The following is a 15,194-nucleotide window of genomic DNA, read 5'->3' as shown; positions in this document are numbered from 1 at the left end:
TCAACAGTACATTGAAATTGGTGAGAAAACATCCGACTGAGAGGTGTGATCATTGTCAGGAGAAGATGAAGACAGTGGAACACATTCTATTTCAGTGGCAGAAATATGTGAGAGAAAGGGAACGATTGTTATTAGATTTGAGGAATAATTGGGTTAAAGAGCCAGGATTAAGTGAACTGCTGGGGAAATCTTCAGGGGATGTTACGAGATTATTGGGTAGGATTTATACCTTCCCTGTCTCTGGTCCACACTCCAGGCCAGTTGGTGGCAGTAATGCACCTTAAAGTTGTTTGCCAACTGCCATAAAAAAAAAAAAAATCCACAGAAGAAGTGGCAGCTGTAAGTGGTGGTCTTATCATTAATTCCATCTTTAAGTAGTAGATCTGAGCGTATTGCTTTTGAATATTTCACACAAATGTAATAGCTGGAAACAAAGACAGTTTTGCTGACTTGCAGGGCTGTCCCCGTGTTTAATGGGCATTTAAACACGCTTAACATTCAACACACAAGTTCTCTGCAAGCTTCAATTTACAGAAAATTGTTGAATGGAAAGATGCTTCACATATCCAGAATATCATTCACCTAATTGATTTGATCAATTAAAAATAAGAACACGATGCAATGCTGCTATATTGCAGCTCTGCCACTAAAGGGAGCACTTACACAACAAATCACAGTCAAGCTTTTTGTTTCAGCACTTCCCCATCTCTTAATTTGACCAACAATGGAAGGTCAAAATTGTGTTTGGTCAATTCAATTTAAACTGTATTACCAAATACAACGTGTGACCATTCTCTTTCAATAAAGGTATTTTATTTCCCAAGACAACAATTACAAAAACATGTATTCGAAACCACAAACTCTAAATGCAGACTTCATAAATGAATGTTTAGCTACACGTAGGCTAATTGTTTATAGAAAAAGAGGATATGAGTGAGTCATACATGTTGATTTTGAAATAAAGGAACATTACCTGGGGGCAAGGGGGGACTGCGGTTTCCACCACAGCCACAAAATCTAAATTGTCTATATTGTAAAAGAAAAATCATGAAAACTAAAATTAGCTTTTTGGTCATCATTTAAGGTTAGCAATGTGGTTTAAGGGTAGGTTTACAATCACATTTTGGGACGGCAGGTAGCGTTGGGGCAGGTTAGAGCGTTGAGGCAGTAACCGAAAGGTTGTTAGATCGAATCCCCGAGCTGACAAGGTAAAAAAAAATCTGTCGTTCTGCCCCTAAACAAGGCAGTTAGTTAACCCACTGTTCCCCGGTTGGCAGTCATTGTAAATAAGAATTTGTTCTTAACTGGCTTGCCTAGTTAAGTGAAGGTGACATTTAAAAACATTGTAAGAAGTGAAATTGAAGAAACAGGGGGGTAATGACTTTGTGGCTGTGGTAACTAGACGGTAACCTGAACTGTCTGGGATGGGGTTATGACTTTGTGGCTGTGGTACCTAGTGACGGTTGTCTGGGATGGGGGGGGGGGTTATGACTTTGTGGCTGTGGTAACTAGTGACGGTAGCCTGCACTGTCTGGGATGGGGGGGTATGACTTTGTGGCTGTGGTAACTAGTGACGGTAGCCTGCACTGTCTGGGATGGGGGGTATGACTTTGTGGCTGTGGTAACTAGTGACGGTATCCTGGACTGTCTGGGATTGGGTTTGTGACTTTGTGGCTGTGGTACCTAGTGACGGTTGTCTGGGATGGGGGATGGGGGGGGGGGGGGTATGACTTTGTGGCTGTGGTAACTAGTGACGGTAGCCTGGACTGTCTGGGATGGGGGGTTATGACTTTGTGGCTGTGGTAACTAGTGACGGTATCCTGGACTGTCTGGGATGGTAACAGCCTGGACTGTTTTGGGACGGGGTTATGACGTACACACTCCCATTCTCGCGATATTTAATAGCCGCAGTAGATGTTATAAGCCGGTTGCATATCCCTGTCCTTCCGTTCGTCCTCAGTGCAGGATAACGAAGCATTAGAGTTATATTTACACTGAAACCAGCGTTGAGGTCTTACAAAGTTATCTTTTCATTTCTTTCTTCGTTCGTGAGAAGGTAACCCGAAACATACCGAGCGAGGTAAGCAAACTAGATATAGACATTCGTCCTTCATTTATTAGGTTTCGTTAGCTAGCATGCCCGGTATGCTAGTTAGTGGGGCTAACCTTGCATGTCTACCCAGAATATTTAGGCTCCGGTCAAAATGTTAACGTTACATCACGAACCGTTGATGTTCGTTTGTTATCCGCAATGAAGTATGTAGCGGATGAATGTATAGAGAAACGGAAGAATTGAGTTCTGGTCGTCATGGAGAGGGGCTAACCGGGGTCAGTGATTAGCTTGTCAGTGCTAACCGAGCTCCTTCGGCTAACCCTTACCTTTTATAACTGTCACCTTCAATGGGGTGTCCTAAAGATACCATTTAACACGGACCATGCTTAGCTTGCTAGTTCATTTAGCTAACTAACTTATTTTTTATTTCTTTAAAAATAAGAGAAAAAACCCTTTTTGCTAAAGTGATTGATTGGGTAACATGCTGACTGGTCTGGGTGTGTGCGTCCACCACCACCATGTTAAATTTGTCCATCAAGACACACAGGTGTATGAAAACTAACTCTGAACCAAACTGTATTAATTTGGGGACAGGTCGAGAAGTATTAAACCTGTATGGTACTTCAGCTAGCTACGCAGACGCTTTTTGACGTCCGTGAGAAGTGTTGGTGACTGAATAACATGTAACTGTATTTTGTTAAATAAAACGGTGTGGTCAGCATGCGAGTTATGACATTGAAAATGTAAGTGTAGATACTTAACCTGGTAGATATGAAACTTTTGTCTTGAATTGATTTACAACTAACTGCTGGTATTTTAGGCTCACTTGACTTCATTTGGCCTGTCAGATCACACACAAATGTAATATAACTAGATTGTAAAATACTTTTAAATGTCAAATGTTTTTGTCATGACAAAAAAAAAATCATATTGACTGGAAGAAGGCAGGACAAACTCATTTTCACTTGTTTAAAATTTAAAAAATCAACATGTTTTTGGGCTCATTCGGTAGTTTACACTTTAATTTTTATTTTAAATCTGCAATATGTAACTTCTTGGGTGACCAGACGAAATTCACACAGATCATTCTCATTGAGTCTAAGAAGCGGCAGATGTGTTCTATGTGCACTATTTCTATTCTTTCCATTTTGTTTTTGCCTCTTTCATTAGGTTTTGTACACCAGCTGAAAATACAATATTTTTGGTGTAAAGGGATTCTTTGCAATTACACGTTTGTTCATATTACGTTTATTTAGCTAAATTAGAACTTGTTTTTTTTTAATGGGTATTATCAACTAGATTCAGACATGCACCTTTCCAACAAGTAAGTTTGTCAAATTTCCGCCCTGGGTCAACTGTAAGTGCTGTTATTGTGAAGTGGAATTGTCAAGGATCAATAACGGCTCATCCACAAAGTGGTAGGCCACGCAAGCTCACACAATGGGAGCGCCAAGTGATGAAGCATAAAAAAAAAAGAATAATAATCTGTCCTTGGTTGCAACACTTATTTGAACGACTGCAAGCCAGGCCTAATTGCCCAACATCCGTGCCTAAACTCACTAATGCTCTGGTTTCATTCAGCTACAAATGCTCCAACATCTAGTGGAAAGCCTTCCCAGAAGAGTGGAGGCTGTTATAGCATTAAAGGGGGGGGGGGGACCAACTCCATATTAATGCGTATAGTTTTGGGATGAGATGTTTGACAAGCAGGTGTCCACATGCTTTAGATCATTGTGTGTGTGTGCAACGATTTTAGAGTTTAAGTTCATATAAGGAAATCGATCAATTGAAATAAGTAATTTAGGATGTTAACAAATTTGTGTTCAATTAATCACATCGATATTGTATGGAAATCACTGAAACGGGGACATTTCTCTGCTGCTACATGAGCCCTTTGCGCTCTGCTAAAAGACTAACCACAACAAACTTGGGTATACTTCATGAGAACCTGTAGTGGCCATTTATCAAGTCTTTGTTTACATTGACAGTAGAGTCATTTAGCAGACTCTCTGATCCAGACACTACAGTAGGGAGTCATTTAGCAGACTCCCTGATCCAGAGACACTACAGTAGTGAGTCATTTAGCAGACTCTCTGATCCAGAGACACTACAGTAGGGAGTCATTTAGCAGACTCTCTCATCCAGACACTACAGTAGTGAGTCATTTAACACTCTTAACCCTAATTGCTCCTGTATGTGTCTCTGGATAAGAGCCTTGCTCAAGGACACAATGACCAGCATTTTGTTTTTTCTTCCCCTAATCAGTTCAGGAATTCAAAAAACCAGTGACTTTTCGGTCACTAGTACTGTCTCAACGCTCTGAACCTTCAGGCTACCTGTTGGACAGTTTACGGTAGACGGCCAAAACGAACAATGAAACAACTTTATTTTTGACTGGGTAACTTCATCTCTACATAGACAGGAATTGGATCTCATTTGAGTGCTGGCTTGACTGTCATGTGTATTTGTTTGTGGACAGTGGCTCTTTTTTTTTTTTCTTTAAAGAGGGCGCCATACATTTTCTTCGCCATTTGAGTCTGAAATGGACAGCTGCGTCCATCTATACACCTGTCAGGCGTGTATAAATAAAATCAACAGTACCAAATCAGATGTTAAGCTTACTTTGACAATCTGAGGTACAAATTGTGTAATTTCACTTGCTTGTTTGAGGTGAAAATGAGAGCTTGTCCTAAGGTAGTAATGCATACTGTCCCGATTACATTGGGGGGAAATTAGGGCATTCTAAAATGTAATACGCCAAAATAATTCAACATGTCAATTTTGGGTGCTGGTATGTTTCCCACTCCCAAACTATTGGAACAATTACATTTACTTTATTTTTTATTAACTGGTTAAAATACCTCAAACACAATTTAACTGGAGGCTGTATACAGAGCTTCATTAGGGTCAGAGCTGCCTGAATGTTTACCCTCCCTACTGGAACAACACGGTCCTTCCTTCCAACTGTAACAATAGTGTTTCCAAGAAAGGGAGGTTGTTTAGGAAAACTGAGGCTGTGTTCCAAACACCTAACTTGAGGGTGTGTCTTTTAAGTGGACACTTCTGATGACGTTTGACGAGTTTACACTTGCAGGGCGAGGAAGGGAGGAAGGAATGCATTTTAAATGGACTGCCCTTGTCTGGAAATTCGTCACTCGTTTTTCCCGCAACGATTGTGTTTTCAGCCACCGGTATCTTGTGGGTGCTTTATATGCGCTAAAGTCAATTATGATTGCATGTCTACTTACATTTTAAATATGTAATTATGAATATTTGCCTACTGTATGAAAGCTAGCAAATGAATTAGCTGATGTTAGCCTGCCTAGCTGGAACTTCTAAAGAAGGAAAAATGTTTTATTTTAAAATTTTCCAAAAGCTAACCAAACAAAAACATTATTTTTATGAGACGTGTTTGTGCTGTCATGTGCATTAGTAGCACAATTTCAAATTTTTTTAAAAAATTTTTTTACTTGTAAAGTCTGACTCAAAGGAGATTAAAGCCCCAAAGGTATATTAATTTGGGTCTGACACCAATATACCTGCTGATAGACTGTTTTACAGCAGGGAAATTAGTCATGTTTCCACACTGAATTCTCTTAAATTGCCATCCAAAAGAGTAAATGTCCAATAAGTTATGCTTCAATTGTTGAATTCGTACATTGTGACAAGAAGGACATTATGAGAATGGCCGCTAGTGTTCAGATCACATGACATTCCCCTTTTCATCCTATTTATTATCCGTTATCGGCTGACACAATGTATAGCGTCGAAAGGCCAATATCGGCCTACAACATGGATGAATGGCTATATCGGTTGGGCTCTAAATGAAATGTTGTCTAGCCTGGTTGGGCTCTAAAGGAGAGATGTTGTCCTAATCTTCACCTTTGTTTCCCCTCAGGCTTTGACAATCACTGTGTAAGGATGGAGACTTTAATTCGCCGCTGCCCGTTCCTGTCCCGCGTGCCCCAGTCCTTCCTCCAGCAGGCCCGGAAGTCCCTGGTGGTCTATGCACAGAAATGTCCAGTGATGATGAACCTGGCCTCCAAGCCTCTGGCCCGCTCTCTCTGCTCCTCCTCAGCTAGCTTGCAGAAGACTGAGGACACCGTGACTTCAGCCCAGACACCAGGTAAGTGGAGGGATATCATCTTCGACTGAACCTTGCTGGGTTATGTTGAGGCAGGAATCTTCATGGTGGTCAGATCACACGATCAGGGAAAACTCTTGCCCTGAGACATGAGTTTTTACCTTCTATGGCATTATAACAGTCTATAGGAGTACAGCTGGGACTCATGGCAAGGAAAACTCTCGATTCCAATAACTGACTCATCAAGCTCTATTTAAATCAGCTGTGTAGTTTTCTAGGGCAAAAAAACCCAAAGCGCACACCCATGGAGATCCCCAGGACAGAGTATGGTGTAGTTTCAACGCTGTGTGTGTGTGTTGCTCTTCATCTCCTAACCCCTAGTATCTTCTGTCCTCTTTAGGAGCCAATGGGGGCACCACCATCAAGTTGCCTCAGAGCCACCCCATGCCCCTCTCTGGCCAGGCCTCGGGTACCTCAAAGTGCCCCTTCCTGGCAGCTGAGATGGGCCAGAACAGCGGTGTGGTGCGCCAGGCCAGCATCCAGCTGCAGGAGGATGTGCAGGAGGTCCGCACCGTCCAGAAAGGTAAACAAGAGGTTAAACCAGCTGGAGTTATATGCCTTTTAGTACTAATACAGAAGCATCATAGGCTTTTTATTACAGGTTAAGGCTCACAATTTAAACATCTACTTTATTATTCACAGGTACATAACAATAGTCCTAATAACCTGGAGGCTGATATTGTTTGACTAATACAGATGTACGCCGTAAAAGCCATAAAAAATAAATACTATACATGTTTTCCTTGTCGTCTTGAATGTCCTTCCTCATCGGTGATATTCTGCCTATTACACTGACATTACTGTTCAGCCCATAACAAGAGTTAATGTATGTAGACATCCCTTCAAATTAGTGCATTTGGCTATTTCAGCCATACCCCTTGGTGATGGCTGTATAAAATCAAGCACACCGTCATGCAATCGCCATAGACAAACATTGTCAGTAGAATATCCTTACTGAAGAGATCAGTGACTTTTGACGTTGCATCGTCATAGGATGCCACCTTTCCAACAAGTTGTGAAGTGGAAATGTCTAGGAGCAACAACTGCTCCGCCACAAAGTGGTAGGCGCCACAAGCTCACAGAACAGGACCACCAACTGCTGTAGCGAGTCAACATCGCTTGTCCTCGTTTGCAACACTCACTGAGTTCTCAACTGTCTCTGAACTGTTCGTCGGGAGCTTTATGAAATGGGTTTCCATGTCCGAGCAGGCTAAAATCACCATGGGCAATGCCAAGCGTTGGGTGGAAACGTCTTCTCTGGAGTGATGAATCACACTTCACCGTCTGATAGACGAATCTGGGTTTGGCGGATGCCAGGAGAACGCTACCTGCCCCAATGCATAGTGCCAACTGTAAAGTTTGGTGGAGGAGGAATAATGGTCTAGGGCTGTTTTTTTTAATGGTTCGGTCCCCTTAGTTCCAGTGAAGGGAAATCTTAACACTACAGCATATAATGACATTCTAGATGATTCTGTACTTCCAACATTGGCAGAAGTTGGAAGGCCCTTACCTGTTTCAGCATGACAATGCCCCTGTGCACAAAGCAAGGTCCATACAGCAATGGTTTGCTGAGATCGGTGTGGAAGAACTTGATCAGCCTGCACAGAGCCCCTGACCTCAACCCCATTGAACACTTTTAGGATGAATTTGAACAGCTTTGAGCCAGGCCGAATTGCCTAACATCAGTGCCTGAACTCACTAATGCTGTTGTACCTGAATGGAAGCAATGTTCCAACATCTAGTGGAAAGCCTTCCCAGAAGAGTGGAGGCTGTTATAGCAGCAAAGGGGGGACCAACTCCATATTAATGCCCATGATTTTAGAATGAGATGTCTAACGAGCATATACTTTTGGCCGGTGTCCACATACTTTTGGTCATGTAGGGTACATCTAGGGTCTAGCCTTGACCTGTCTGTCAGATACAGCCCATAGAAATAATACAATAAAACTTTGTTTAATTCAGTCATCGCTAATCACGGTGTGTCTCTCCTAGATGTGACTCCAGCCCAGGTGCTTGCCAGCTCCTCTGGTCCGGTCAACACCTCCGATCTGATGAAGAAGCTGCTGAAGCAACGTCCAACCAGGGTTTCCCAACTGCTGCAGGAGAACATGCCCAGCTGTGAGTCACAAAGCCTGTTCAAACCGAACTTTATTGTCCCTGTAGGGAAGTTTAATTGTGCAGCCTGAAGCATATAAAGCAGTTTTTTTTAATAGGATTTGTAACTATGTGTCCTGAAGGTGAAAAAAAAAGAATTGGTTTATGGTTCCTTTTTCGAACGACTATAACCATTCTTGTCAGTCTTTTTTTTTTTATATCGCCTTGCTTGTCCCAAGTGACGTTTAACTTCGAATGTGTTGTGAATGTCATGGAGAGGTGACATTGCATTAATTTATTCACGCTCGCAGTCATCAGATCACCATAGATGTAATCATTACCTTTTTTTTAATGTGGTTTCCATTTATGGTGATTTAAAAAAAAAAAAAAGAAGTTTGAAATGGTTGAACAGAATGTTGTCAGATTTTGTTCTGGTAATTATGACCCAGCTAGTTAGCTAACAAACCACATCTTTGTCTCTGAAAAGTTGCTTTTTGTTACCTGGCTTGTTAGATTGACATAAATCCTAAATACATTTTAAACAGTTTGGATTTTTAGTAGTAAAAAAAAAATAGAGCATGTAACGTTTTGACCAAGCCGATGACATGTTAATACGGACTGCTGTTTGTGTTTATACTTTTTTCATAATGACAATATGTTGAATCATTAATTAGAGCCAAAGCTGTTAAGTTAAAAGGTGACAGTTTATACTGAGAGGTTGGCAGGACTTTTCAAATTACCCCGACCATAGCTAGGTTGGTTGGCGGAAATAAAAGTAGAGGCTTTGTCGTCGGCCATACCTTGCAGATATATTTAAGTTGTTACGAAATGTTCCCTTTTTTTTTTTTACTGAAACTGTCTGTTACCTTTGTCTTGTAATCATGTTTCCTTCCTCTCCCTGTAGTCTCTAACTTCCACTACGATGAGTTCTTTGAGAGGAAGATTGAAGAGAAGAAGAGCGATCATACGTACCGTGTCTTTAAGACGGTAAACCGTCGTGCCACGGACTTCCCCATGGGTGACGACTACACCGACTCCCTCAGCGACAGGAGAGATGTGTCTGTGTGGTGCTCCAATGATTACCTGGGCATGAGCAGACACCCACGGGTCGTCAACTCCATCACGTAAGTAGCCGGCCAACTGGCGACCGAGTGGATAGTTGGATGGATAGGGAGTTTGTAGGGAGTTTTTCCTAGCCACCCCTCATAGCCTGGTTCCTCTCTAGGTTTCTTCCTAGGTTCTGGCCTTTCTAGGGAGTTTTTCCTAGCCACCCCTCATAGCCTGGTTCCTCTCTAGGTTTCTTCCTATGTTCTGGCCTTTCTAGGGAGTTTTTCCTAGCCACCCCTCATAGCCTGGTTCCTCTCTAGGTTTCTTCCTAGGTTCTGGCCTTTCTAGGGAGTTTTTCCTAGCCACCGTGCTTCTACACCTGCATTGATTGCTGTTTGGGGTTTTAGGCTGGGTTTCTGTACAGCACTTTGTGATATCAGCTGATGTAAGAAGGGCTTTATAAATACATTTGATTTGATGGATAGAGAAATGAGGTGAAAACACCGGTAGTTTTGTTTGGAGGGTCGTGTTTACTGGAACACACAGTAGGAAAACCCATTTGAAACAAATAGCATTTTTCCTTTTCCCCAGATTAGTAGTAGGCAACCTGTTTTCATTTCAAAACATTTACAAAAAAAATAAAATTCCTCATGCTGCCTACTGAACACAACCATGGAAACAACAAGAGTCTTAATTGATCCCTGAGGACAGAACAGACTGTTAGTTTCACTGTTCCCCTCCCCCCCCTGAGGACCAATCAACTATCCCTTGGCTTAACATGTAGATGCCTACAAAGGGCGGTCTGTTAATGTCTCAGTGAAGGTGTGAGCTTGTTAATTGGCCTGTTTTACCTGGTGGTGTTGCCAGACGTTGGGTTGGTTCCCGGGGCAGCTGTTGACGTTACCCCCCCCGCTGTTGTTTTACAGGGAAACGTTGCATAAGCACGGCAGTGGGGCTGGAGGAACCAGGAACATCTCTGGGACCAGTAAGTTCCACGTAGAACTGGAGCAGGAACTAGCAGACCTCCACAGGAAGGACGCTGCGCTCCTCTTCACTTCCTGCTTCGTAGCCAATGACTCCACCTTGTTCACCCTGGCCAAGATGATGCCAGGTAACAACACCCCATTACTCACCTGCTCTAGCACCATAAACTGTACTTCCAGGTGACAATGGGCTACTTTTTATTTTTTATTTTTGTTTTGTATCGCCCAGGTGTGCAGTGTTTGCACATTTTTAGAGTTGCTCTGGTTCATGGTACTGAACAGCCTGTTTTTTTTTTATTCCCGTCTCTCTCCAGGCTGTGAGATCTACTCTGATGCAGGGAACCACGCCTCCATGATCCAAGGCATCAGGAACAGCGGAGCCAAGAAGTTCATCTTCCGTCACAATGACCCCGAACATTTGCGAGAGCTGCTGCTGAAATCAGACCCCTCCTCTCCAAAGATCGTGGCCTTCGAGACGGTCCACTCCATGGATGGTGAGTGGAGTTCTTGTAATGTGTCCTAATAGGGTACCCTATATAGTGCCCTACTTTTGACTGGGGGGGGCAGGGCCCATAGGTCTCTGGTCAAAAGTAGTGCACTATATAGGTTGACATTTGGAACACACATTTGGTTTTTGTTACTTGATGCAGTAGATATTAAATCAGCAATATTTTACTTTTAAATTTTTTTTGGGGGGGGAGTTACCTGACCAAATTAACATTGACAGATCTATATAAACCATTTCTTTCTCATTGAAATCAAGTCTAAGAAGTGGTAGATCTGTTTTATGTGCACTATTCTATGCTTCCTATAAAATTAAATGTTTTTTTAATGTATTGTTCACCAGCTGAAAATATAATATTTTTGAATGTGGAAAAATTATATTTCACAGCGGTTTAGATGGTACAGGGATTCTCTACACTAGACTTCCTTGTTTTGTCATAAACTGAAATTGAAACTACTAGATTTTTAGCAACCAGGAAATGGCGACATGGTGATTTCTGCATTTAAAAAAAAATATATATTTTAATGGGGGGGGGAAATGCACTGACTAAAACTAGAATCATATTGTCCAGAGTTTTATGACTTAACTAAAACTAATGAAGGCTGAAAAGTGTAAAATATGAACTCAGCAAAAAAAATAAACGTCCTTTCACTGAGTTTTATTTTCAACAAACGTAAAAATATTTACATGTTATGAATATAATAAGATTCAACTGAGACATAAACTGAACAAGTTCCACAGACATGTGACTAACAAATTGAATGTGTCCCTGAACAAAGGTGGGGGTCAAAAGTAACAGTCAGTAGCTGGTGTGGCCACCAGCTGCATTAAGTACTGCAGTGCATTGTTTATAGTTCATTGAACAAGTAACAGTGTTTAAACCCTTTACAATGATCTGAAGTTATTTGGATTTGTGCTAATTATCTTTGAAAGACGGGGTCCTGAAAAAGGGCTGAGTTAATATACATTTTAAGACTAAAACTACCTCTAAAATAGGTTCCAAAATGAACACTGCCCTGTTTAAATAATGTTTAGATAATGTTCTTCTATACAATCCAACCTCTATGAAACGGATTATATGATATTAATCGTTTGTTTCTTAAAGGAGCGGTGTGTCCCACTGTAACCTTGTTTAAAATGCCTCCCGCTGAAATGGTTATATAATACTGTGTATCTTGTCTTAAAGGAGCGGTGTGTCCTCTGAATGAGTTGTGTGATGTGGCCCATGAGTTTGGAGCCATCACGTTTGTAGACGAGGTCCATGCGGTGGGGCTGTACGGCGCCAGGGGAGGAGGTATCGGGGACAGAGACGGCATCATGCACAAGATGGACATCATCTCTGGAACACTGGGTCAGTACTCAACTAACAAGCAAAATGGCCCCAGGGAATTATGTTTAGACCTTCAAGTCCATTCACTTGGCTTTACAAATCAGGGATGTGATTTGTCCTGAAAAACGAGGAATTCCTGCTTTATCCTCCATTCAGTTCTATTTGAAACTGCCCTGTCTCCTAGACAACTTCCAGATTTGTCTATGTTCCATTCACATCCCTGAACCAGTCTTTGTTTATCTGAAACCCTGAGACGAACCAGATGTCTGGTCTTCTAATACAGGAGGTTGAGGTTGTTGCTTAACGCTCCTTGGTGGTACTGGAGAAACAGGAACTAGGATCTGTTCATGACCTGTTGCTAGGAGACCACGGTGCTTCTTACATTTCCTCTAAGCCTGGGGACTGCTGAGAGACCAATTATCTCACACACACACACACACACACACACACAGGGACAATCTGGAGGTGCTTTGTCTGTTGGAATAGAAGCAAGTCAAGATGACCAGACAGAACAGCTGGTGAACATCACGCTGGGTGCTTTCTAAAGCACTAGAATGTCTCCTTTAACATCCATTTACGCCTAAAAAAAACACACAAAAAAACCACGGGTTTAATTTGTTTGTCCTAATTAGTGTTAATGATATGTTCTTCCAGGCAAGGCGTTTGGCTGTGTTGGAGGCTACATCGCCAGTACCGATGCCCTGGTGGACACAGTGCGTAGCTACGCTGCAGGCTTCATATTCACCACGTCTCTACCTCCCATGCTGCTGGCTGGCGCCCGCGAGTCCATCCAGACCCTTAAAGGGGAGGAGGGCCGCTCCCTCCGGAGGAAACACCAGCGTAACGTGAAGCTGCTGAGGCAGATGCTCATGGACTCCGGACTGCCCGTCGTCCACTGTCCCTCTCACATCATCCCTGTCAGAGTAAGAATCACTACAACTTAGGGTTCAGCACTATAGCGTGAATTAAATTTAAAGGCAATGTTTCCGCTTTCATTGGCGGTAAACGCTGCGAATGTCAGCTCAATCAGAAATTACCTTTAAATTTCAGGTGTGCTGAATTAATACAATCAATCCTTTAATCTTCCGAAATGACAGACTGACCAGGTGAATACAGGTCAAAGCTATGATCCCTTATTGATGTCACCTGTTAAATCCACTTCAATCAGTGTAGATGAAGGGCAGGAGACGGGATAAAGAAGGAATTTTAAGCCTTGAGACATGGATTGTGTACATGTGCCATTCAGAGGGTGAACGGGAAAGACAAAACATTTAAGTGCCTTTGAGCAGGGTGTGGTAGTAGGTGCCCTGGTTTGTGTCAAGAACTGCAACGTTGCTGGGTTTTTCCACTTTCCACTGTTCCCTGTGTGTCTCAAGAATGGTCCACCACCCAAAGGACATCCAGCCAACTGGAGACAAATTTAACTGGGAAGTGTTTGGGTCAACGTGGCCCAGCGTCCCTGTAGGATTATTTCCACCCCTTGTAGAGTCCATGCCCTGAAGAATTGAGGCTGTTCTGAAGGCAAAAGGATGGACACGACACACGCAACTCAATATTCAGAAGGTGTTCTTAATGTTTTGTCCACTCGGTGTACTTTACCGGCAGGATGCTGCACATGACATGATCATAGCTTAACTAGAGCCCAGAGTTATCCCTGAGCACAACTCCTGGCCCTGCCCATTCTCACACCTAGAGAGCTCGGCGTTGTCCTCCATCAACCTTGTCACTGTTTATCGACATCCTCAGCCTTATGACACTTTGACCTAAAAACACTTGTTTATTGATAGACCTCAACCGTGTTACTATGGCCGTGGTCCTAAATGGATGGATGGATTTATTGCAGGTGTCCGACGCGGAGAAGAACACGGAGGTCTCTGACATCATGATGAGTCGTTACAACGTCTACGTCCAGGCCATCAACTATCCCACGGTCGCCAGAGGGGAGGAGCTTCTACGCATCGCCCCCACGCCACACCACACCCCTCAGATGATGACCTACTTTGTCGGTAAGGGACATGTTCGGTCTAGCTGGCTAGTAAACAGGAACTGACTGCCCTCAATGGTTTCCTCAAACGTTTTTTTTGTTTGTTGTGAACCTCTTGTCGTGTTCAGTACTAGGCATAAAACTGAAGGGAATGTTTTGAGGTGGGGGGGGGGGGTCAAGGGTTCAACTCCCACTTTAACGCCATGTTTATCCAGATATACCACTGAAGTATACTTCTGTGGCTGGATAAATAATATTTGTGACAGCGTGAAGACCCCGGTAGTAAAATATGAACTTTATGATTTTTGTTTTGTAAAACCTTGGTGGGTTTTTCAGTAAGCATATAACTTAAGGAAATAGTCATGTACATCCTCCTTAAAAAAAACAATATTGTCCCCCCTCCTTCAGAGAAGCTGGTTCAGACGTGGAAGGAGTCGGGTCTACCTCTGAAGTCCCAATCATCAGCGGAGTGTAACTTCTGCCGGCAGCCCCTTCACTTTGAGCTGATGACGGAGAGAGAACAGTCTTACTTCAGAGGCCTGAGTCACTCCATCTCAGCTCACGCATGATGGACACACTACAGAATACACTCAACCCATTCCTCCGTCACTCATTGGCACTTTATTTTTATTACCTTGCTAGTGCGCAACTTTTTTCACCAGGGGCCATAAGGCTCTCGTCAAAAGTAGCACACTAGCAAGGGAATAGGGTACCGTTTGTGACGTCATAGAATTTATATCTATATTTGTATTTTATAAGTGTCATAACTTATTATTGAGTATTCCATGGGCACTAGATTGTCGAAATAAATAACTTGAATGTTTCTGTGTTATTGTCACGTTCACTTGGTCACATTAAAGTCGTTTGGTTTGAACATGAAGTCCACCCCAATGAGGACGTTTTTATAACAAATAGTGTCCTATATACTTAATATTCATGACGGTAGCCAGAGTACCAATCTTGGTGATTTAGTGCCAACTCCTTGTCACTGAATGTGGAGTTGCCAACAGATCTGGGATCAGGCTTGCATTATAGATGGCATCCCCAGATAAGA

The 15,194-nt window shown here is 42.6% G+C and overlaps 1 protein-coding gene across 1 annotated transcript; it reads left to right on the top strand.

The window, feature by feature from the left end:
* Nucleotides 1-1,916: 1,916 nt before the first annotated feature.
* LOC106566237 (5-aminolevulinate synthase, non-specific, mitochondrial) lies at nt 1,917-14,963 on the top strand. The gene is made up of 11 exons (XM_014134127.3): nt 1,917-2,080; nt 5,952-6,179; nt 6,538-6,720; nt 8,190-8,315; nt 9,196-9,415; nt 10,265-10,449; nt 10,636-10,815; nt 12,013-12,177; nt 12,811-13,079; nt 14,000-14,162; nt 14,549-14,963. Exons 2-11 carry the CDS (start codon nt 5,975-5,977, stop codon nt 14,707-14,709), a joined length of 1,857 nt encoding a protein of 618 aa, XP_013989602.2. The 5' UTR covers nt 1,917-2,080; nt 5,952-5,974; the 3' UTR covers nt 14,710-14,963.
* Nucleotides 14,964-15,194: the final 231 nt, after the last annotated feature.

Source organism: Salmo salar, chromosome 12 (assembly GCF_965601325.2).
Source record: "Salmo salar chromosome 12, fSalSal1, whole genome shotgun sequence".
NCBI classification, from domain to species: Eukaryota; Metazoa; Chordata; class Actinopteri; order Salmoniformes; family Salmonidae; genus Salmo; species Salmo salar.
The sequence above is the reverse complement of the archived record's forward strand: the minus strand, read 5'-3'. Positions and strand labels throughout refer to the sequence as shown.